Source organism: Salvia miltiorrhiza, chromosome 7 (genome assembly GCF_028751815.1).
Source record: "Salvia miltiorrhiza cultivar Shanhuang (shh) chromosome 7, IMPLAD_Smil_shh, whole genome shotgun sequence".
Lineage (NCBI taxonomy): Eukaryota > Viridiplantae > Streptophyta > Magnoliopsida > Lamiales > Lamiaceae > Salvia > Salvia miltiorrhiza.
Window position 1 is genome coordinate 5,471,058 of NC_080393.1, and position 23,657 is coordinate 5,494,714.

General features: G+C 34.0%; 4 protein-coding genes across 9 annotated transcripts; 3 read left to right on the forward strand and 1 right to left on the reverse strand.

Moving 5' to 3' along the window:
- Positions 1 to 1,428: 1,428 nt before the first annotated feature.
- LOC130991859 (protein ALP1-like) lies at positions 1,429 to 5,545 on the forward strand. Its single transcript, XM_057916275.1, has 3 exons — positions 1,429 to 1,513; positions 1,972 to 2,111; positions 4,239 to 5,545. Exons 2-3 carry the CDS (start codon positions 1,976 to 1,978, stop codon positions 5,273 to 5,275), a joined length of 1,173 nt encoding a protein of 390 aa, XP_057772258.1. The 5' UTR covers positions 1,429 to 1,513; positions 1,972 to 1,975; the 3' UTR covers positions 5,276 to 5,545.
- An 808-nt stretch (positions 5,546 to 6,353) lies between these two features.
- Positions 6,354 to 9,220, forward strand: LOC130991841 (uncharacterized). 2 transcript variants are annotated; one of them, XM_057916255.1, is made up of 6 exons: positions 6,354 to 6,494; positions 6,651 to 6,700; positions 7,415 to 8,470; positions 8,547 to 8,612; positions 8,685 to 8,883; positions 8,961 to 9,220. In XM_057916255.1, the coding sequence occupies exons 2-6, from the start codon at positions 6,698 to 6,700 to the stop codon at positions 9,023 to 9,025; spliced, it is 1,389 nt and encodes a 462-aa protein (XP_057772238.1). In that variant the 5' UTR covers positions 6,354 to 6,494; positions 6,651 to 6,697; the 3' UTR covers positions 9,026 to 9,220. The 2 variants fall into 2 exon arrangements, with proteins under 2 accessions (XP_057772238.1, XP_057772237.1); XM_057916254.1 differs by having other exon boundaries at positions 6,665 to 6,700.
- A 469-nt stretch (positions 9,221 to 9,689) lies between these two features.
- LOC130991895 (ras-related protein RABE1c) lies at positions 9,690 to 13,799 on the reverse strand. Of its 3 annotated transcripts, none has more exons than XM_057916346.1 (9): positions 13,629 to 13,799; positions 13,239 to 13,410; positions 12,010 to 12,082; positions 11,833 to 11,933; positions 10,934 to 10,999; positions 10,759 to 10,856; positions 10,351 to 10,413; positions 10,182 to 10,274; positions 9,690 to 10,099 (listed from the first exon to the last, which is right to left on the reverse strand). In XM_057916346.1, exons 2-9 carry the CDS (start codon positions 13,309 to 13,311, stop codon positions 10,016 to 10,018), a joined length of 651 nt encoding a protein of 216 aa, XP_057772329.1. In that variant the 5' UTR covers positions 13,312 to 13,410; positions 13,629 to 13,799; the 3' UTR covers positions 9,690 to 10,015. The 3 variants fall into 3 exon arrangements, with proteins under 3 accessions (XP_057772329.1, XP_057772328.1, XP_057772327.1); XM_057916345.1 differs by having other exon boundaries at positions 13,613 to 13,789; XM_057916344.1 differs by having other exon boundaries at positions 13,501 to 13,670.
- Positions 13,800 to 17,345: 3,546 nt separating this feature from the next.
- Positions 17,346 to 22,753, forward strand: LOC130991927 (40S ribosomal protein S15a). 3 transcript variants are annotated; one of them, XM_057916383.1, is made up of 4 exons: positions 17,346 to 17,548; positions 21,779 to 21,924; positions 22,010 to 22,170; positions 22,478 to 22,753. In XM_057916383.1, the coding sequence occupies exons 2-4, from the start codon at positions 21,792 to 21,794 to the stop codon at positions 22,574 to 22,576; spliced, it is 393 nt and encodes a 130-aa protein (XP_057772366.1). In that variant the 5' UTR covers positions 17,346 to 17,548; positions 21,779 to 21,791; the 3' UTR covers positions 22,577 to 22,753. The 3 variants fall into 3 exon arrangements, with proteins under 3 accessions (XP_057772366.1, XP_057772365.1, XP_057772367.1); XM_057916382.1 differs by lacking the exon at positions 17,346 to 17,548 and adding an exon at positions 20,930 to 21,076; XM_057916384.1 differs by lacking the exon at positions 17,346 to 17,548 and adding an exon at positions 21,072 to 21,200.
- The last annotated feature ends 904 nt before the right edge of the window (positions 22,754 to 23,657 follow it).

A 23,657-nucleotide genomic window follows, 5' to 3' on the forward strand; every position in this document is an offset into this window, starting at 1 on the left:
TTTGAGGGAAGCATCATCAATGCAACCTCCGTTAGAGATGCTCTTAGGTTGTGAAAGTAATTATTATTATATGAAGGTGAAGATTCTAATAAAATATTTAAATGATTTAACTCTTGTCGTTTCGTCAATAAATTATATAATAATATAGGTAAATTGACGTATTATAATAAATGTGATTTTTTTTTCTGTCATTGAAATAGTTAATCTATTAGGACGTGAACGATTAATAGTTCATCATGATACAATTTTTAAATTATTTATCAATCAAATCAAAATAATACAATTATTAATCAAATCAAAATAGTAATTATGTGATTTTTTTTTCTTTGTCATTGAAATAGTTAATCTATTAGGACGTGAACGATTAATAGTTCATCATGATACAATTTTTAAATTATTTATTAATCAAATCAAAATAATACAATTATTAATCAAATCAAAATAGTAATTAGTGTATTATTTTGATTTGATTAATAAATAATTTAAAAATTGTATCACGATGAATTCAAATTTAACATTTTGCCCTCGTGGATTACGCCATTAACCACACTACAATCATAGTAATTATATTAGATGAGTTGTTTTAAAAAAAATTATATTAGATGAGTTTGTAATAATTGATTATATACCTAAATTTACTATATAATATGTTTTCCATAAGAAAATTTCAAAAAACCAAATGTGATAATGGTACGAGTGAGCAAAAACTAACCGAAAATTCGAAATCAAACATTTCAGTCATTCTCTTTATCTAAGAAAACATTTCAGTCACCCATTTCGATTTCAAGCTCAGTCAATTCGGTTTATGTCAAATCAATACAATCTAGAGTAACTTCATCTTCTTCCATTTCTTAAATTAAAACCAATTTAAACCTTTTCTATTTTTTATAATAAACAAATCAAGTCGGTATGTGATAGTACTCAACATTCAGCAAATCTGTACTCGTATGAGGCTAATTTAATTATCATCAGTAAAATATTTGACTCTTGTTGTTTTATCAATAAACTATGTGAAAAATGAAAACAAAATAATATTTGATAAACTGATGTATTAGAATAAATGTGATTTTTTCTTTCTGTTTTATTTATTTAAATAAATAAATGAGATCACTACGCCGCATGCAGACAAGAATTCTACACCAAATAAAGGTAAGATTTTTCTTTCTATTTTATTGAAATATCTGATTTATTAGGACGTGAATGATTCATCGTATTTATTATTAGACGAGTAGATAGTATTTGTAATAACTCAATATGTATAGGATTATTTTTTAATCTATTTTTTTGACATAATACCATTTATTAATATTTTTCAATTTTCTTCGTGACAATCATCATCATCATCTTATCCCTTGGTTAAGTCAAAACATAAAAAATGAAAAAGAAAAAAGTTCTCTTATTTTATTTGTTCATGAAATTGAAATATAGTTAGGCCGATATATTATACTCCTAACAATCATAGCGAGCTACCCTCTCTCTCTCCTCTCTCTGTCTCTCTCGGCTCACAACCCATGTAAGTAAATAAGTAGGCGTTTACAGCCTCAAGCAGTGTCCATGTATGTCATTTTGTCCTTGCACATTGTCTTAAAACTCCGCGCTAACCCCAAAAATCATGTCTTTATTCAATTTTCTCAAAGCTTTCCCTGCAAAGCACCTGCGCCTCTGCTTCTCTATCACACTGTTTCCAATTTGCATGCTACAAAAACACCCTGCAGCTAATATCCTATAACTGCATACATATATATATGTAGAGAGAGAGAGATGCTTATGCTCTTTTGTAGTTGCATGTTCTTTGCTTTTATGACTTGTTCATGATCATTTGATGTCCGTGGCATTCAATCTTGGTTTTATCACAAATGGGTGCCGGTTTTTTTTTGAATTCTAACAGAGTTTTCCTTGAATTCTTGGCTGTTGTTTCTCGAATTAGCGGGGTATTTTAGGTATTGACTGAATTGGGTTTTGCTAATATAGAGTGATGGCGCCTTTGAGAGGTAGAAAGAAGAGGAGAGTTGAGAATCAAGATGAAGATAATAAATCTTTGGCTTCTTCTGGGTCTTCTTCTCGAGAGGGTTTTGGTGAATGGTGGGATATTTTGTGCAAGAAAATTGCGGGTAATGTTTCTTTTTTGTTTTATTAGTTAATTTCTCAGTTGTTCATTTTGTGTTTTCTTTTATTGATGTTTAAAGTTTGAATCTTTATGATATTGATCACCTTGAGTTTTGGTGGGAGTGTTTCATATATTGAATTCCTTGTTTTGAGCTTCTTGATGTTGTTCTTGACAGTTTGTCTGTTGCAGATTGATATGTTCAAGTAGGATCCCTAATTTTACTCTCTTTTTTTGGTTCTAAATTTTGGATCACACCAAAAAGATTGTGTTTATTTTCCTAGTGATAGTAGGAAATATGGTGAAAGGTTGTTCTACTCTGAAATGCAACAGTCACACGAGAAGTGAATTTGTGTTGTTGGTAGAATGTGTGTCAAGTTCTTTGATTGAAGATGAATAAAAATAATCATTGGGATATCCGTGCTTTTAATTCTCATGAGATGTGAAATTATTTATTTGTTTGATGCATTTGCGAATTCGGTGAGAAAATTTGGGAAATATCTGGTGGCTCTTTAAAAGAGAATTCTTCAATTTCCATTTTCGGTGAAACAGAATTGAGAGGATTTCTGTGTCTCATGTTTTCTGATGGAAATGCAAAATCATCATTTCTCATTTTACCTGTAGGATTAAAATGTTAGCTTTTCTGATAGAGAAACTGCATTTTCATCTGTTTAATTAAGCTGTGTGCATGATCCAATCTTTTAATGCTGAGTAAACATTCGAGTCAATTCCTCGCTCTACAAGTTTCTAGGATATGCTGATACTAGTGAATTCTATTTGACATGTACGATATTTGGGCCGTTTTTGTCTTAAAGACGTTCCTTGTTTGATATTTTAGGTTATTTTTCAAACATCTCCACAGGAAGGTTGTTGCAGTGTTTGTCACTTCCAAAAGTCCTTCAAAATATGTATTGAATAATCTAAGTCTATTTTGACTCACGTTATAGAAGTTGAAGTAAATAAAACAGTTATATTGTTGCTTCTACAATACAAAGACCTTCGAATAAACCTCTTAGATGACGATCTAGTGCCTTACATTTGATGGGAGATTTTCAGTCCTTTGAATTTGAATAATACTTGGACATACTGATACTAGCAGTCTGATGGATTCTTGCTGCTTGGTCCTGGTTAACCTATGTGAGCATATGTTTCGAACAACGAGCAGCTCAAACTACTAAAATATTAACGGGATACATTTGTGAGATTTATATTCATATGTTCGAGGAAAGAATTATATAGTGGAGAAAAAAACTGGACGTACTTGTGATTTTATCAATGAGACATTCCTTGATATGAACTGTCATTTCATGGATAGAAACATAAATTTTAATAGATCTTTTTAGTTTTGCGGTCTGTTGGTTCCGTTTCTTTGCAACATTCCTTCTTTTCTATTGTATCCATTTTATTTCAAAGGCTAGACTGCAACAGGTTTGCAATATTTTTAAATGGAGTTATGTCAAAGTAATTACTGAGTTGTTTTATAAATATTTGCATCGACTGAATATTTTTGTTGGCATCTACAAGAGATAACATATGGCACAGAATTTGTGAGTAAAAGCTTGGATTAGATTGAAGCCTTGCTATATTGGATATCTGTCTCCTCTGCTTTGTTAGAAATGTATAGCTTATTGTGGTCTCATTTTTACACCGTGCAATATCGTGCGGAATGAGGTCTCATCGAAGAGAGTAATTCTTTCAGTGGAGTCAAATCCTACACCTATAGACAAGTTAAAACAATAAAGGCAATGAGTAATTCTCAATTTATTGCTAGAAAAAAACTGAGAAAATAGTGTTCTTTTAAAGATCTCGAGATAAAGTTCCGTTAAATTAATGTTTTTCTTCTTCCTGCGATTACCTAAGTGTTCAGATTTTTGTAGCGAGTAATATACGCTTGCGTTTCCTGAATCTGTATCCCGAATTTTTGCTTCATTGGAATAAATAGAGTGAAGTGCTTTAAAAAGATGCTTGTTATTTAGTTTGGAGGGGCTATTCATACTTCATGGTGATACTTCTATATATGGAAATGCTAAACTTGTTCTAACCTTTCTCTGCACCTAATCATTTTTCACTTTCTTCTTGATATTGCTTCATTTAGCAGATTTTCTCACATTGAATCTTATTTGTGAGTCTACAGGCAATCCATCGACTTCGCGGGCATTGGATCCCTTCAAATTGAGTTTCGCGATGTCGAGAAAAACATTCAACTACATATGCTCATTAGTGAAGGAGCACATGATGTCTAAAACACATTTCACCTTCTCAAATGGCAAGCCTATGTCACTGGATGACCAGGTGGCCTTGGCACTAACAAGGCTTGGCTCCGGAAATTCTCTCATCTCCATCGGGGACTCCTTCGGGGCCCATCATTCAACCGTCTCTCAAGCAACCTGGCGCTTTGTGGAGGCCATTGAAGACAAAGGGATTCACCACCTCCGCTGGCCCTCCACGGAGGAGGAACTGTCCAAGATAAAGTGCAAGTTTGAGAAAATCAGAGGGCTTCCAAACTGCTGTGGCGCCATCGACACAACTCACATAACAATGCTGCTCACCTCCTCTGACCCGGAGGCGGACTGCTGGCTCGACTGCAGGGGGAAACACAGCATGATCCTGCAGGCCGTTGTCGACCCTGATCTCAAGTTCCTGAACATCAATGCCGGATGGCCCGGAAAGATGAACGACTCCTCGGTTCTCCAGAGCTCGAGCCTCTTCAGGCAATGCCAGAGAGGCGAGATGCTCAACGGGCCCAAGATGCTCGTCTCGGACAAAATGGAGTTAAGGGAGTACATAATAGGCGACACGGGCTATCCCTTGCTACCGTGGCTCCTCACTCCATATCAAGGGAGCCGGCTCCACGAGACGAAGCTGGACTTCAACGAGCGCCTTCTTGCAACTCACGTTGTCGCACATAAGGCGCTAGCGAGGCTGAAGGAAGTTTGGAAGATGATAAAAGGCGATCTGTGGAGGCCGGATAAGCACAGGCTGCCGAGGTTGATACTCGTGTGCTGCATTCTTCACAACATCATCATAGACATGGAGAAGGATGAGGATTTGATGGAGCTGCCCTCGGATCTCGTGCACGATGCGGGATACGCGACGGAAATCTGCGAAGCAGTCGACAAAACGGGCTCCGTTGTGAGGGATAAGCTGTGTAAGTATTTCTGTGGGAGGTAATGTTGGTGAAGAAGATGATAGAAATCTTGAATATAGAGAGGTGAGGTTGAAGGTGAGTAGATAGAAGAAGTAGGAGGGTGGGAAGGGGAAGAATTAGTAAGAAATTCATTCTTGTGTTTCTGAATAAGTTCCATGGCAATGTGGAATGAAAATTTGTTTAAACTTTTTGGCTTCTACAGTTACATATGTTGTTAGTTTATCTCAGTTGTTTAATATCAATATATGCTGGTTTTTACCATAAACAAGTAATAGGAAAAGAAAGGATTCATGGCCAATATTTAGAGAGGATTTGAGCTGTTAGAATTGAGACTTTGAATTGCTTTCTGATGCTTGGAATTGATCTTTGTGTATAATGTATGCTCTTAGCTGCACATTTTTGGGTATGAAATGCTCTAAGCTTGCACATTTTTGGGTATGACATGCACTAAGCTGCACATTGTTGGGTATGACATGCTCTAAGCTGCACATTTATGAGGTTTTGGGTATGAATTGATCTTCTACATTCACGATTAATAATAGTACACAATTTTTAATCTAAAAAAAATAAAAAATTATAATGTGTGTGTGACAAAAAATACACTTATAAATAATTTGGAGGTAAATATAATAATATAGTTTTATTTATTAAGAGAAAATTGTGCCTCTATTTTGTTATAATACATATAAAAGGGAAATATCAAAGATAAACTTTTAGGTAGGGCATCTAAACAAATACAAATCAACTTAATAAGTTCAAGTTTGGTTTAATCTCTCATCTCAGTGATCTCACTTGCGTTTGAATTAGAAAACATGTAATTGAATAACAATAAAATAAAGATATTATTTGAATAAAATCTCGTTTTTAGAACATGTAAGTCATAGGTTGTTGACTTTGTTGAAGTTCAAAACTCACATAGAGGGAATAAAAATAGGGTAATTCATTCTAAAATAAATAAATAAAAAAAAATCGGGCAATTCGATCTACCCGGTCAAATATAGAAGTTGACCACGAGATTGATCGAACGGTGGGATGCGTAACCTTACCGTAGTCCCGGTCATAGCTGAATATATCCGTGGGAGAGCAAAAATCAAGTGTGCCTCAGGCAGCATATCATCACGCACTTTCCACCAGAAACAAACAAATAAACAAATAAAACCCTAAAATTCTTTTTACTTAAATTAATTAAAATCGTCGTCGGAAAAGTTCATCGGAGGCATTCAAAAGAGACTGTATTCCCAGGTGTGCTCTATCGCCTGTTGAATTTTTATTTTTGTATTTGACGATCCTAGGGATAGAGTTGAATCTGAAAATTTCTGATCCATGACAGAATCCCAGTTTTTGTTTTTATTGATTTTATTCAGTAAATGTTTGATAAATTAGTATTTTGTATTAAAGTTTTCCAATTGCAGGGACTTAACATTTAGCCAAGTTGAAGCGACTAAATGGTAAGGGTTTTCTTTTCCTCCTTTTTTTCCTGTTGAAGTTCCTGCTGTTGTTTCAATTTTCTTGATTTATCTAACCAAGGGTTGCGCTATCATATTTTTCATATTAATTTATTTTTGGTACTGAGAGTTTAGGGGCTGTTGGAAGTTGGGTTGTTGCATAGCATGCTTTTAGTACATTGTAAGTGAAAAAGGTTGTAATTTTTTAATACATTTAGGGGTGTTTACTTTTGAAGATTAGCCGAGATAGATAAAAATAATATTTTATGCTAATCCATTGATTACTAAGATGGATTAGAACTTTGGAAGATGCAAGACCCTTGATAAATTCCATCATTTGAGCTAATTTTGCTTAGGATTGGAGAAATTCTAATAATGAGGATAGAAATACTCAATCATGTGCATTGAGAGATAATCTGAAGCAATATAGAAATACTCAATCATGTTAGTGAACATTTCTATTTTCATGTCGACCCTGCAATGAATGCAATATAGTAGGTTTAATATCATCTAATTTTCTAAGGTAATAATGTGTAAGCTTTAAAGTTGGGGTGTTAAAATGGAAACTTGGATGCTTACAACATCTGTTTTGGCCGTATGTTACATGTTGAGGATAACGCCTCCCTGACCTTGATTCATGCCGTTCTAGTTTGGTGCAATCGTTTGACGTGAATGTGATGATTGAGATGTACTTGATTCTGTTTGTTGTCTATCCAGGACAAAGGATTTTGGATGCCAAAGGGGGGCGCTCATGTAACCGATGGAGATGCAGTTTTTGATAACTCGTCCAGACTGGAGTCTAAGCGTGCCCGCCAATGGTTCTTGGATTTTGCTGAGCCAGATTTATTTCCTAGCAAAAAGCAGGCTGTTGAAGCTTCAAGTGGCAAGTTGGAATCTGCAATTCCCAGCTCTCTTGCATGGGACAGTTCATCTGGATTTCCGTCAGTGCCGTCAGTGCCAAGCCAATTTATGGATCGGCTATTTGGATCTGAAACAACTACGCCCGTGAATCTTGGTGAGAGAAATATGCCCATTTCTGGGATAGATGGCTCAAATGCAAGGAAAAAGATCGCTAGTGAACAGTTTGAGGATGATCCATCAGTTGGCTTATCGATTTCTTATGCTATGGAGGATCCGGAAACGGGAGTAAGTTATGGTGGACTTAGAAAAGTCAAAGTTAATCAGGTTAAAGACCCTGATAACGGGTTGCATGCATCTATTGAAAACAGCATAGGGATATCCATGGAGCAGACATACCACAGTGGAAATGAAAACACCTTCATGTCCATGGGACAACCTTATGGTAAGGAGGGTGGAAGCGTCACATTGATGGGTCATTCGTATGATATCGGTGAAGCAAATAATAGATCTATGGAATCTGCTTTCGGGAAAGGTCTTGATGGTACCATTTCAATGACTCACTCGTACAATAAAGCAGAAAATAACAGTATATCCTTTGGCGGCTTTCAAGATGAACCTGTCATGGAAGCTTCTCCTAGGCCACTCAGCAGCTATAGCTTATTGTACGAACAATCTTCAGCTCAAATGTCCGAACCTCCTAGCAAAAAGGAGTTGGATGTGCTAAATGGCAATGTCGATCTTAGACCCACTCAAACCCCTAAAACCAAAGTTGATTCTACACCTAAGAGTAAGTCGGAGTCGAAGCCTGCTAGGAAAGAGGCTCCAAACAGCTTCCCTTCCAATGTGAGGAGTTTGATAGCAACTGGCATGCTTGATGGGGTGCCAGTGAGATACGTTTCCGTCTCAAGAGAGGTACTTTCTTCCCAATTCACTAACCTCGTTGGCTCTTTTTAGTGGCTTATCAGAAAGTACTCTTCTTGTAAATAAGGAGCTTCGTGGAATCATCAAAGGTTCTGGCTATCTTTGTGGCTGTCAGTCCTGCAACTACTCTAAGGTGTGTGTGTGTGTGTCCGTGCGTATATATTTTGTCATTACAATGTTAACTAAATATTTTCTTCTTCATAAGGCACTTAATGCATATGAGTTTGAGCGGCATGCTGGTTGCAAGACGAAGCACCCAAACAACCACATATACTTCGAGAATGGCAAGACCATCTATCAGATAGTTCAGGAGTTGAGAAGCACCCCAGAGAGTATGCTATTCGATGCAATCCAGACTGTGACTGGCTCTCCTATAAATCAAAAGGCCTTCCGCACTTGGAAAGGTATTGAAACTCGCACGTGCTACCTCCCAACTGAAAGTTTTATCGTTGCTTATCGCTTTGTGTTTTCATTATTATAGAATCATTCCAAGCAGCAACCCGCGAACTTCAGCGTATATATGGGAAGGAAGAGCTAAACATATGACTGAGAGAGTAGTTTTCATAAAGGCAGCCTGGTCTTGAAAGTAGGCTGGTATAGTGGCTCATTTTATGTGGAGGCCAAGTACTGTACATGCATTTGCTAAGTTGAGATTTATGTATATTCAAGCCACAGATGCTCGAGAGCCCCAGATTTGTGAATTTATAGTCCCTTCTCAATATGTTTTCACGATCCAACAAATCCCACACTGTGCTCCCAAATTTGGTATTTGATATAGAAAATAAAAATGTGTACAAGATTATAGTACCTTAGTACAATATAGTACGAGTCATTGCTCAAACTCTTTAGAACATCCCCAATGCATAGCACCATTTTGTGTGGCTTGAGCACCAAAAGATTTTCAACACCAACCATTTATACCGAAAATAATGTTCTCCAAAATGCAAAGTTAAGAATATTTTAACATTCCTGTCAAAGAGAGCACCAAAATGGGTGCAAAAAATGGAGTGAGCTTTCTGCATATTCATCCTTCCCCATTACCATGGAACTAACCAATTCCTTTAATTTTACAAGAAAAAATTTCACTTTTTGAACGAATCCTCTTAACAATATACTTTTTGTTTTCCTGAAGTAAAATGGTTGTGGATGTAATTGTCCATTACTAAGGAGATGCAAATAAGTGAATGAATGTACATAAATCAAACGACGATTTCCCTGACAAGTCACAAATAGCACTTTTTGAACAAGTAGTTTCAGAACTGAAGTTTGCACATCGCACATTAAAATATTGAATCTGCGTGGAGATTTGAAAGTAGAATACGTGCGTTAAACTTAATAGCGATAGGAAGACGCAAATTCCTGTGTCTCAAATCAACAAGAACCTATATCATTACCACACTAGACCCATTTCCAGAAGCGAAAATTCCACAAATATTCACCACAATAGTCTTTTCTTTTTCTCCCCCTTTTTCGTTCTTCTTCTCACGGCGTGACACTGACTTTTAAGTGTCATTGCTCTTGACGTCTTCTGTTCGTTCAAGAACCACAGCATGCCGACTTCGATGCAAGTTGCCCGCCTCCAGCAGATCCGTCAGGTTGATTGATTTTGATGGTAGTCGGCTGCAATCAAGACAAGGTTAGGTGAAAAACACGACATACTCGGGTCAACAACGAAAGGATACAGACTGGGAGATGTGCTAACCTCTGCTTTCGTGTCTGTATCGGAAAGCCTTTGCTTTATATCCCTGGCTATTGAGAAGAAAACTTCTTCCACATTAAGATTTGTTTTTGCACTCTGCAGCAAATAGTATTTCCTCAGATAAATGTGAAGTTTGTTCCTCTCTCCTTATAGGAAATAGATAAGTACTCACAGTTTCGAAGAATTTGATGCCATACTCATCAGCGAGTGCTTGGCCCTTGGAGGTTGGAACAGCCTAATTCATTTGCACAGCAAAAAGTCAATTACTAAAAAATATACTCAGTATATATATTAATATATATATTATCTACAGTCACTAGAAAACAAACCAGTCTTTTACTAATGGAAGGATGATTTTAAGTTCAATTTCTAGAGTCAAGTCCCTTTCCTATTAACTTGTAAGCCAGAACAGTTTAAACTTGTAGGCCTTGAGTAACTACTAACTCTGTAAGATTGGAAAAGTGAATGCACCAGTAAGGGAAAGGCAATCTAAACCACACTTTTTTCTTTTTCCCAGTACTCCTAATCGGAATGATCTAGTTGTAACACAAAAAGATGAAATTGCATGAAGGAGAATTACCCTTTTGCTTTCATCCATGTCAGCTTTGTTTCCTACCAATATCTTGTTGACATTGTCAGAAGCGTGCTGTTCAATGTTTCTAATCCAGTTCCTAATATCTGTAAGATAAGAGCAATTTTTAACAGTAATACAGAGATTAAGAAAAAAAGGAATGATGGAAAGAACGAAACCTTACTGTTAAAAGACGATTCATCTGTAACATCATAAACCAGCAATATTCCCATGGCACCACGATAATAAGCTGAGGGCACAAAAACACAAAAACTGAATATCCGAGCAAGATGACTGTAAATATGCAAATACATATGCGATTGATAACCAGATGAGTATACAATTATGGATTGAGAAATCCCCATACAAGAATACATGTCTTCTTTTGATTCTTTATATTACCCCAACCCGAACTCTCTTACATTATGCAAAGCAGACAGAATTAAGTCCTCCTGGTTCATCTTAAAGAAGAATGGAAGCAAACAGAAGTACAACTGGTAGCTCAACTTGTCTTTCATATCTTAATCTATACTAATAGAAAAAGAGCCTGAGGCAGCCTATGACACAACTTATGGATTGCCTATTTTACCCCTATTATATATTATATATTTTAATTTAAAATTATTTTACATATTATATACTTATAAGAATATATATTAATTCATTAGATATTACACTAAATCTATGTGATATATATCTATAGCTATTGATAAGGCTTATAAATAAATATACTCATCCAATAAATTATTTAAAGTAATGAGTTAATAGATTTTTTAAAATATATTATCAAATAAAATAACATTAATTACACGTACAATGTACGTTCTTTCTGCTAGTATCAAGAAAATTGAGTAAGTAGATTGTTGGCACATATAAAAGAAAACATAAAATTGACAGATAATTTAGATAAGGAGGCTGATCATTTTTCACAGCCTTCTCAATATCTTGTAATACAATATCACCTCAAAAACCATACCAGCACAAGCCCCCAAGGTTATAAGGAAATATATCAATAAATTAACTGTTCTTCGAGTAGAACAAAAAGAAGTGAGCTAGTTTTGGGTTAAGAAAATCCAATTGCACCTGTGGTGATAGTGCGGAATCGCTCTTGTCCAGCTGTGTCCCAAATTTGAAGCTTGATCCGCTTTCCATCAAGCTCAACGGTTCTTATCTTAAAATCAATTCTACAAAAACGGCCGCACATTAAGTCAAGAGGACAATTCATTTATCCATAGTTACGTTTCACAATAAAAATCTTACCCAATGGTGGTGATGAAGCTAGTTGTGAAGGAACCATCAGAGAATCGCAAAAGAAGACAACTCTTACCCACACCTGCAGGTCAGGAAGCACAAGGGTAAGATGAAAAATAGAAAAATTTCTAGACATGTTTTGTCACTTCATCAGTAACATTATAATATGCTTCAGTTACATTTTTGTGTTTCAGAGCAAAAAACACGGAAAATGTGATTTAGTTCTGAAACAAAAGAAAACTGAAGTTACAAGTTCAATTTAGCAGTTAAGGATAAGCAAAAAAGGCAGAGAACCTAAGGCACTGGAAGGCCCTAACAACACATTCCTAGAGGAAACATAAGTAAAATAATTTACATATTTAAGGATAATTGAAAATAACAGAGCATGCAACTGTCTGATACTAACTGCTTAAAAGAATATGATCAAAATTCCACACTTGTTCCAAGCAGTGGCAACAGACCTACATATGGAACATTGCATCATGGTTTTACCTTAAAGAACGAATATACTACCTATCTTCAATAACATTCAAGGACTTCAGTTAAATCCGAAGGAAGCAGTGTACAACCATTAAGCACTTCATTCATGTTATCTGATCTCTACTCACACGCATAGAGATTGGGTGAATAAATCATAGTGCCCCAAACTAAAGTGGTTTACTTCTCAGAGAAAATTCCAAGAACGAAAATTTGAAGTTTCATCCAGCAATTTATCTCAACATTAGTTAGTCAGAACAAAGCTTTTCTGTAACACTCTGTTTAAAGCAGTTAGGCGAGAATGCAAAAACGAAACAATGTCCCCACAAAAGCACCTTCAATGAATTCCATCTAAATCAATATGCTAACACCAAAAACAGTATGAAGGCCACCAGCATCAGGAGACGGTGTTGAACTCATGAATGTTGTAACTAACAATTATTCAAACTTTTAAGGCCTCAGCACACAAACAAATAACCCAGGATAACACCACTTCAGCACTTTTATTATAAAATGAAAAAATCTTTCAAGCTATTTCCCGATATATTTTCCGCGACAACTCATAAATCAAGAGGCCAGCCACATAATAAAATTCATTTCAAACAATACCATCATCCACCTCCAGATCCGCAGCAAAAGAAGACGAATTTTCCAAAACAAACATTTGAATCAACGCACTAGTACTGAAAACATCAAAAACTCCAAACGCGGAATGTTGAGGCGGACAAAAAAGAAACACAGGCTATAGAAACGAGACTCACCGCTGTCGCCGATGAGGAGAAGCTTGATGAGGTAATCATAATCCGCCCTCGCCCTCGCCGGTGGTGCGGCCATTGACTAATCGATTGCAAACCTCACGAATACCCCAAAATCAGCTTCTCTCTGCTCAGTCTCAGGTCTCAAGTAGGTTCCGATCACAAATTACTCGCAGATCTGCATCAAATTAGATCATCACACAAACACAGAGACAGAGAGAGAGAGCGAACGAGAGAGAGAGAGAGGGGGAGGGAGGGAGATGAATACTTGGAAATACGTATATTGTATACAAATCAAAATCAATACGATAGGTCAATATTGTAGAGACAGGCAGCTTTTGCGATTAATAATTCTAGAGAGAGAGAGAGAGAGAGAGAACCAGTTGGGAGACAGACAGTAGTTGACAGGTTCGCCGTCCGATGGTTGCTAATATGCGCATCTTGTTTGGAGTGCACTTAGAGAGTAATCTAATAATATCTGTACCAGATTATAGTATTATAATACAAACGCTTTTACATTTTCCAAATTACAAACACCAAAACCAATCGGCTGCCTGCGAGCGCACGGCTCTGGTAATTGACAGCACTACGCGTTTGGTTTTTATTGGTTTCATTGCTTTTTAGTATTATTCATTTATTTTTTTTTTTGTTAATTATAATCCCTCCGTCCGCCAAGATTATGTAAAATTGCTTCGCCACAAGACTTAATAAAATTGATGATGATTTTGATATAGTGAAGAAAAGGTCCCACTGAGATGTGTGATTGAGATTGAATTTAAGGTGAATTTTTTGTAAATAAAGAGTGTTAGTAAGGATAAAATATTAAAGAGGATGGTGGGACCATTACCTTAAAAGAAGAGTGACATAATCTTGACGGATGTCCGATATAGTAATTTTTACATAATCTTGGCGGACGGAGGGAATACTATATAACTCTCTACGTCCGCCAAGAGTATGTCATTTTGGTTGGGCACATAATTTGCTAAAATGGTTTGTGATTTTTATGTAGTGGATAAAGGGTCCCACCATTGTATGAAATGAGTGGTTGAAATTGAATAAGATGTGAATTTTTTTTGTAAATAAGGGGTATTTGTAAGGATGAATGATAAGAAAAAGATGTGAGACCGTTTCCTAAAAATAAAAGTAACATACTCTTTGCGAACGCCCAAAATGACAATTGTGACATACTCTTAGCGGACGAAGGGAGTACTAAGTTTTCAATAAATTTTATTTCTATACATGAATTTTATTTTTATTTTTATTAAAATTACTCAACTCTAATGTTATGGTTAATTGTTATTAATTTTAATATTATGCATTAACCATATGGGTAATGAATTATGTATCATTAGGGCTACGTATAATGGGTCCAAAACATCACAATCTTTGGTATACCACAATGTAATTTAAATGTTAAAGTTAAAGTTGCAATCATAATCATCAGGGCCACATAATGGATTCAGGACATTAGAGTCTTGGTATGTTACTATGCGAATAATTGTTATGAATGTTATCATTGTATGTGTTATCATTTTATTATTTTGAATAATTATTTTATGATATTTCATATTAAATATATGTTTATCTCATATTTAATATTTTCAGGTAATTGACGTTGGAGACGCCGGTCGAAAATCATCTTGCTATTTGTCGGTTACTATTTTTGAGAAAATGGCAAGTGTACATATATAGCTTTATGTAGAAAACTATACTTCCTATTAATGTAAGTATAGCAATAGTTGAAAATTACAAAAATAAAAATAAAAAATAAAGTGTAGTGAGGGGCCGTATCAGATTTTTGGGTAATATTAATAATGAAATGTTTAAATTTTCAAATATATATATATGTGTATGTGTGTGCGCGCGTGTGTAATTTTTTTTTTGGATTATAAGAGACATCTAATCTAATATATAAACAAATCAGCAACTCCCATGCATGCAGGACCTCTACACTACACAAGGGAAAATAACAGCACGCAGGCGGAACACTACCCACACAAAAGTGGAAAAACTACCCGTAGCAGGCGGAATTGAAGAAGAGTTTTTGAGTGCCTCAGCTTTGCCACTTGAGCTAGGCCTCATGGGCCGTATGTGTTATTTTAAAAAGAAAGTGTTTGAAATCGTCTAATATATATTATTTTTGTAAATCCCGTAATGATGATGATGATGATGGAGAGAACGTGTTTCAAAAATAAAAATAACAAGATCAATACTATGCTTGGATGATGTACCACAGCTAGAGCCTGGTGTCCAAGTCGGAATAACGGAAATTGGAGAATTCATCTACACACTGATATAGGTACAGCAGTCAGAAATGGTCATCATCCAATCGGAGTCTTCATTATTATTATTATTATTATTATTATTATTATTATTAGTTAAATAATCATTCCAACTTCCCTAACGTTAGACATGACTTTCATTCCAAATAATGATCTGGTTAGACTGGTAAGATTTTATTTAATTTGGTAGTTACAAATTTAGTGATGCGATACTATTCGAGTCTTGATTTGTGTATAATAGAGTAAGAAAATTGATAATGAATAATATAAAAAAAATTCTCGCTCAAAATCACTTTTTATATCCTCTAAAAAAATCACTTTTAATATGAAAACTATTATTATTGTAGTGTGTATCAATGATTAATTGCATCATTCTTTTTTAATTTAAATATACCATACACTGCTATAACTAGAAATATCAATATTTAACTTGAAAAATCTAGTTTATTTCACCTAGTGTCGTGAAACAAGGACGATATTTTATTAGTCGATCTTGTACGACGTTGTTCATTAATTTGAAATAATGGTAAAATTGTTAAAGTCATAAAATTTATGTATTTTTTGACAAGTTTTAAAAATTCGTATAAAAATCAAAATAAACCTAAAATTTGTGTATTTAGACGTCAATCTAATTTGTAAACAATTTTTCAATATTTTTGTAATAATATGGTGAAATAAATTTTGGTTTTGGGTAGTGAGAGTGAAAAATAAGGCAAAACAAAGTAGAGCTAGACCAATTTAGGAGTTTTCCAGGTCAAAACCAAGAATTTTTTTCATAACAAAATTGTGCAACTATTTCATTAGATCGTGCACCAAAGTTTGAAGCATGTTTTTTCCAATTAACTCAAACATTAGAAACAAAAGGATCCTCTTCCAGTAAACGAGAAATATTTTTGGTAGTAGCCTCTTGATGATCCATGATTCCACCAGACGTTGTAACCAAACTGCAATCAATATCACTACCAAATCCTATTTCCAAACGCCATCAAATAAACAACCCCCACAATTTGAAACAGATCAAATTAATAGTCTTATATATTTCTACCTGTCTTGATGGGGACAGTGGATTTACTTGACACCAGCATCAAGTTAACTCTTTCATTCTATGCTCATCAAATTCACCAATGTATATATCCCCAACCCGATTCAAAACGAAAATACTATGTATTATGTGTATAGGGAAGCCAAAGAAACTTGACAATCACTTTCTTCATCACCTGCCTTTTCCAACACGCTCAATGAAAAGTTACATCACCATCAGAGATCGATCAAAAATATATATTAATTTCAACATTCTCTACCTAAATTCCAACAAAATATTCAAGCATTATCAGATGAATTGTGCAAACAATTGCATTGACTTGAGACAGCGAATTTTAGATCACATCATAAAACACTATCGGAAAAGCAAACTATTGTCTATTGACAAAAGAAATAAAGATATGCAGGAGCGGACGAGTCTCAGGTACATAATTACTACTAGTATTATTTTTTAGTGCACTGTTTGACGTTGATTTAATTCACTGGTCAAATTATTATCTAAAAAAAATCATTGGTCTAATTAACTTAATTATTTTTCTCAGATTTATTTATGATTCTCTGGAACATGTCTTATCTCTGGAGCTCAATTTGACTTATTTCCAGTGGACTAGATGCAAACCTCCAAAATAAGAGAACATTAATCAAACAAAAAATAAGAATATAAAAACCAAAAGGGAAGTAGAAAAAAATGGAATAAAGTTAATGGTTGAAGGCATATGCTGAGAAGATCCCCTTCCCACCAAAGCACCAACTTATTCCACCACTGCCTTTCAAGCTAAACACATTTTTTTCATTGCACCAAATGAAACCTCCATTACTCTTTCTCTTGATCCATTCTTTCTTCAATCTCAATGCTTTCCCAAAAATGGAGGCAGCAAATGCAGTTGAGTAGAAGGTTTGAGAGAGGATGATGACCACATCCTCTCTCTAGATCTCTAACTCCCTTTGTTTCTCTCTCTGGACTTTGGGCAACTACACAACCTTTGGCAAATGGTTAGTTCTCTAACTTGAATGAGAAGCTGGGCTGAGGCTTCTTCTCAGCCTTTATCAGTTTTTTGTGTGTGTGTGTGTGTGTTTGGTGATTTTTGATTTCTTGTATCCAGAATTGTGGACTTATTTTTGGAGATGATATGATGTAATGCTCTACCTATCTGTACTCAAACATGGGATTGGATCTCTTCAATTGTTTATTTCATATAATTGACTTATCAATACGTACACCATTTGTAATATCGAAAGCATTTGTGATATCAATCGGAGTATGCCCATATTTGAATTTTAACGTATATCGTGCAACATATTATAAATGTCATATATATAATAGATTTAATTGCCTATAGATACATCAATTGCACACAAATTTTAGTTTTTTTAGTCAGATTTATTTTTTTGTCAAAAAATACAAGAATTTTTAATTATTCAAAATTTGACTTGAGTTTCAAAAGTTTGCTAGCCAATAACTTAATTGTTTGGAATTTGGTGGACAATCTCAAGGTACCGTTGAAAAGTTCTTAACGTTATCTTTTTAATAATAATATTTTTGGGTTTTGTTCACCGAAAGTGGTCAGAAAAAGGAAAAAATATAGAGTTTCATGACATCAACTTCTATGTCATTTTCGATCACTTTCGATGATCAAAACCCAACAATATAAGTAACATTATAAAGATAACATCAAGAGCTTTCGAACAGTGCTTTTAGATTGTCCATCAGACTCTAAACAGTCAAGTTATTAGCTAACAAACTTTGGGCTCAAATCAAATTTAAAAAATATATATATGTATTTTTTTTTTGACAAAAATATAGATTTAATTAACAATCAAAATTTGAATATAATTGGTGTATTTATAGACAATTAACACTTTATAACATTATTGATATTTGATACTGTTATTTATATTGAAATCTTGACTCCTCGGATGATTGTATATAGAAAAACAAATGTCCATCCAATTTTCCAAAATTTTGGCTCATGCTTTTTTATTAAAATCATTGAAAAAAGGAACAAAACCTTTTGAGCTTTCATTTACAGCTTGAAAGGGAGTTCTATTAGTTAGTGGCACGTTCTGATAACAAAAGAAAATTAAGGTCTTGTTAATGCATTTTGGGGTCCTACACCCCACGTATATACATAACTTAATTAGTGAACAAATTAAGTTAAATATATTAATTTATCTGTAGGGTTAATTGCTAAAAAAATCACTAATTTCGACACAATTACGATTTCATACATGTTTTATGAAAAAAATGCAAAATAATAAAACATTTTTGTTGTCATCGGGGAACAACAAAATAATGTGGTGATTTTTGTTTTCACACTAATATTTTAAGCACTCTTAAAATACATAAGATGTGAAATGTTTCTCACATCAAGACTCAATACTGAATTGTATCATAGAATTTGTTTCATTTTCCGTTAAATTAATTTCCAATTGATGTTAATTTTATCCGACTTGAAATATATACAAGGGTACAGGATTACAACTTTACAGGTAAACTGAATCCAATACTGGTATCAAATTTAATTACTCCCTCCGTCCCACTGTAAGTGAGACCTTTTTTTTTGGCACGAAAATTAAGAAAAGTGTATCTTGTGTGTAGGTGAAAAAGTGAAAAGATGTTTAAATGAAAAAAAATTACCAAAAAGGAAAGAGTCTCACTTACAGTGGGACGCCCAAAATAGAAAGAGTCTCACATACAGTGGGACGGATGGAGTAGTTTATTATCGAATTTAGTAGGAGTTCATCCCAAAATTTCATCTTATTTAAGCCTAGAAAAATTTTGTTCCCCTTTAAAAGTAAAGTACTATATCTCCAAATTGTTATATTCAATGCAATCTATTTTTATATTTAAAAAATAAATACAAGTTACATGTCAAATTTTTAACTTAGTATTATTTTATAATGTCAATTTTTATTATTGTGAATTATTCTTTATTTTTTTTTTATATTTTTTCAATATTAAATTCAAATATGTTTAATTAGAATTAATTTTTTATTATATTTATAAATATAATAATTGAATTGATATCAATTTTATATAAATATAAAAAAGTTTCAGTGCATTGCATTGAGTTCAAATGCTAGTATTTTTTATAAGACATGTGTTTGATAGGCTAGTTAAGGCTGGTTTGTTTATTAATCTGTCGTCCACCACGTGTTTGGTAGCAAAAATTATTTGATATTGGGGCCTGAGGTTGAGCATTGGTACGCCGTAAAATCTCAGTTTATGTTATATTATTAAACTCTCCAAATTGGTGAGTTTAAAAGTATCTTAGATCTACGGTACTCTTTTAAAATTTGGATTTTTCAACTTTACCCTTTTTGAAATTAAAAAACACACACACACACACACGATTGTATTCAAATTCAGAAGGGCAACTATCCCTCTTCGTTTTTTCAAAATACACGGCGCCATTGCTACAAATTCCATCGAAATCAAATTAAAATGAGCAGAAATCAAATTTTATCCACGTGCTTTCTTCATTAAGGTAATTCCATCAAATACAAGAAAATAACATAATGAGAATAGGCAAACGAACTGGACACGCGTGGCAAAGGAGAGGATATAAATATAATTTTACAATTTAATCAATGAGATTACAATTGTTACGACTGATAATCTTTATCTTATGCAATGGCCCTCCTATTTAAAATTAACTAGCTTTATCTTGCCAAGGCCTACCAAATACATCTCAAATATAATAATTATCTTTACTTTGGATAATTAACCGACATTCAAATACATATAATAAGTAATTATCTTTACTTATGGATAATATAAACGTGGATAATTAATTTGCTTATTACAACTACCGACATTCAAATACATATATTTTATTCTTGGCATTATATAATGTCCACTATTTCTCGAACCATCAAATAATAGTCGAAGTGCAACAGAGAATAAATTTTTTAATTTTCCCAACTTAGATCTGGCTTTTTTCGTTTCGTCACAATTATTCTTTCTCGAAAGTTGAGAAATTCAAAATCAGATTTTAGAATTTTTAGTAAATATAATTAATTTTCTTCCCCGAAATAAAGAAAAGTATAATGTGACAATATCTTTCTAGGAATAATATGCATATATTCAATTAGAAAAATTGTATATTTTACTCATTATAATTAAAATTTTGTTATAAGATTTAACTGTTTATCAAACCTCCTGAATTGTCAAATAAGTGCATATTTATTTATGTTTTTAACAGAATCCAAGCACATTTATCAATTCTTTGATTTATTCATTCCCATCATTCTAAAAAATTGCATTACCAGGCTCAATATTACAACATCATTTAAATCCAAAAATTAAATAGGTTCAGTAATTCTAACTAATTGGGCTTTTATTCTAAAAAAACTATTTGGGCTTTTCATGTAATGGGCTTAATTTGCGATTTAGTTAAAAAATACTTTAGTTTCTAATATTGAAGGCCCAACTATTGGCTATGAAAAATAAAATTTCGAAACTGAACTAGTGTATCGCGTCTCCGCTCCCTTACGCCGCCGCCATCGCCTAGTCTGCAGGTAAATTGTTCAAGTTTCTACGACGGATTCGTTTGACAGCGTTCCTGCCATCGTTTTTTGTTTCTTTACTTCATTAATCTTGCATTGAAACAATCGGAGTTTTGCCTGCATATTTGGGGATAAAGTAACTGAAACAATCGGAGTTCTGCTTCCTGTCTTTTACAATAATATTCTTTTTTATGTACTTTTTTTTGTCTGTTTTGCGGGTGCGATCACAACGATTTTCGGTGTTTAGTTCCGATTTTTAAGGATGGGGACGTCGAATTTCAGAACTGTAGTTCAGCTGGCAGCTGAATTTTGATTTGGTTTTTCTTTTTCCTGTTTTTTTTCCCCGCTTTTCTCGTCTGAATCCTTAGATCTGTTTTGGTGTTACATTATATGATTTGGTTTTAAGTTTGCTTTTCTTAGACTGTATCTTTTTGCGCCAATCTTATACTCCATTAGCTTATTGGTAATGGTAGCATATTAACTCGTTACTGTGATATTGCTTTTTATGTTGATTCATGTTGTACCTTTAATTATTCTTTAGGCTGTAAGTTTTAGTCTACATTATGATATTGCTTTTTATGTTGCATTTTTGTTTTTCAACACACTTTATCAAATTCACCTTTAAGTACTGAACTAGGTAGATAGTTTATGGAGTTAATCTTACTGAGTTGCATAAAATATTAGTATTTGATACATAAATCTGTTTTCAATCAGCTTGCACTGCAAGATGGTGAGAGTCAGTGTCTTGAATGATGCCTTGAAGAGCATGTATAATGCTGAGAAGAGGGGGAAAAGGCAGGTCATGATCAGGCCTTCGTCGAAAGTGATTGTCAAGTTTCTTCTGGTTATGCAAAAGCACGGTTTGTTCCTCCTGTATTTAAATGCCAGTTTTTTCGTCTCAGTGTCTCTTCCACAAGTAGTTTCTCATGTGAATTGGCTTAACAGGGTACATTGGGGAATTTGAGTTTGTCGATGACCACAGATCTGGCAAAATCGTGGTTGAACTGAACGGAAGACTTAACAAATGCGGTGTTATTAGTCCTCGTTTTGATGTTGGCGTCAAGGAAATTGAGCCATGGACTGCAAGACTTCTTCCCTCAAGACAGGTTGAAATATAATCTCAAAGCCTATATTTGTCCGTTTGAATATGATTGCCATAGTATCCTTCCTACTAGCTTCGTTTGAGTATATTTGCCATATAATCCTAACTAGCTTCATTTGAATATGATTGCCATAGAATCCATACTAGTTTTATTTGAATATGTTTTCCACAGAATCTGTGTTAGCTTCGTTTGAAAATGTTTTCCATAGAATCCTAACTAGTTGTTAGGATTGTCTATAATACACTGATCAGCTGTAGAATACTAGAATATGATGTGTTATACACTAAAATATGTGAGATGTTGATTGCAGTTTGGTTATATCGTGCTGACAACATCGGCTGGAATCATGGATCACGAAGAGGCTCGTAGGAAAAATGTTGGAGGAAAGGTTCTTGGGTTCTTTTACTAGAGATGTTGCTATTTGGTTCTTTTCCTGTTTAATGGAAAAGAATTTTCTGTTGGAGTTTTCTTTAAGTTATTGTTGATGTAATGACATTGAAGGTTATATTTGTTAGGAATGCTAGAGATACATATTTTGTGATGGACAAATTCCTTTGTTTTGGTAGAAAAAAACAGCAATTTATCTTAAGCTTTTTGTTTGATCCTCTCTTTCACATGATGATGACCACATCCTCTCTCTCCCTCTCTCTGGACTTTGGGCAACTACAGAACCTTTGGCAAATGGTTAGTTCTCTAACTTGAATGAGAAGTTGAGCTGAGGCTTATTCTCAGCCTATATCAGTTTTTTATGTGTGGTGATTTTTTATTTCTTGTATCCAAAATTGTGGACTTAATTTTGGAGATGATGTGATTTCCTATCTGTACTCGGACATGGGATTGGATCTCTTCAATTGTTTATTTCATATAATAATTGACTCATCAATATATACACCTTTTTTTTTTCAATTGGAGTATGCCCAAATTTGAATTCTAACATGCATCCTGTAATATATTACAAATGTCATATGTATAATATTATTGAAATTTGATACTTTTATTTATATTGAAATCTCGACTCCTCAGATGATCGTACATAGAAAAACATATGGCCGTCCATTTTTTTAAAAGTTTTGGCTCATACCTTTTTATTAAAATCATTGAAAAAGGGATTAAAGCCTTTTTGAGCTTTCATTTACAGCTTGAAAGGAAGTTCTATTAGTTAGTGGCACGTTGTGATAACAAAAGAAAATGTCTTGCTAATGCATTTTGGGGTCCTACACTCCACGTATACATAATCTTTATATATATAAAAAGCAAAGTAAATGTCAATAAATTTAATTTGAAGGGTAATTTTGGAATTGAGAAAAATTGCATCATCCACTCCTAAGTCCTAACTGCCGGAAATTTAATTGGAAAAAAAAACTGCCCAAATGTTTAATCATACAATTAGTATTCTTCCTTTTTAATCTCATTTTATAGATAAATCACATCTTTTCTATTTTCATTCAATTATATTTTACATAAAAGTATGAATTATACATCTTGATGGA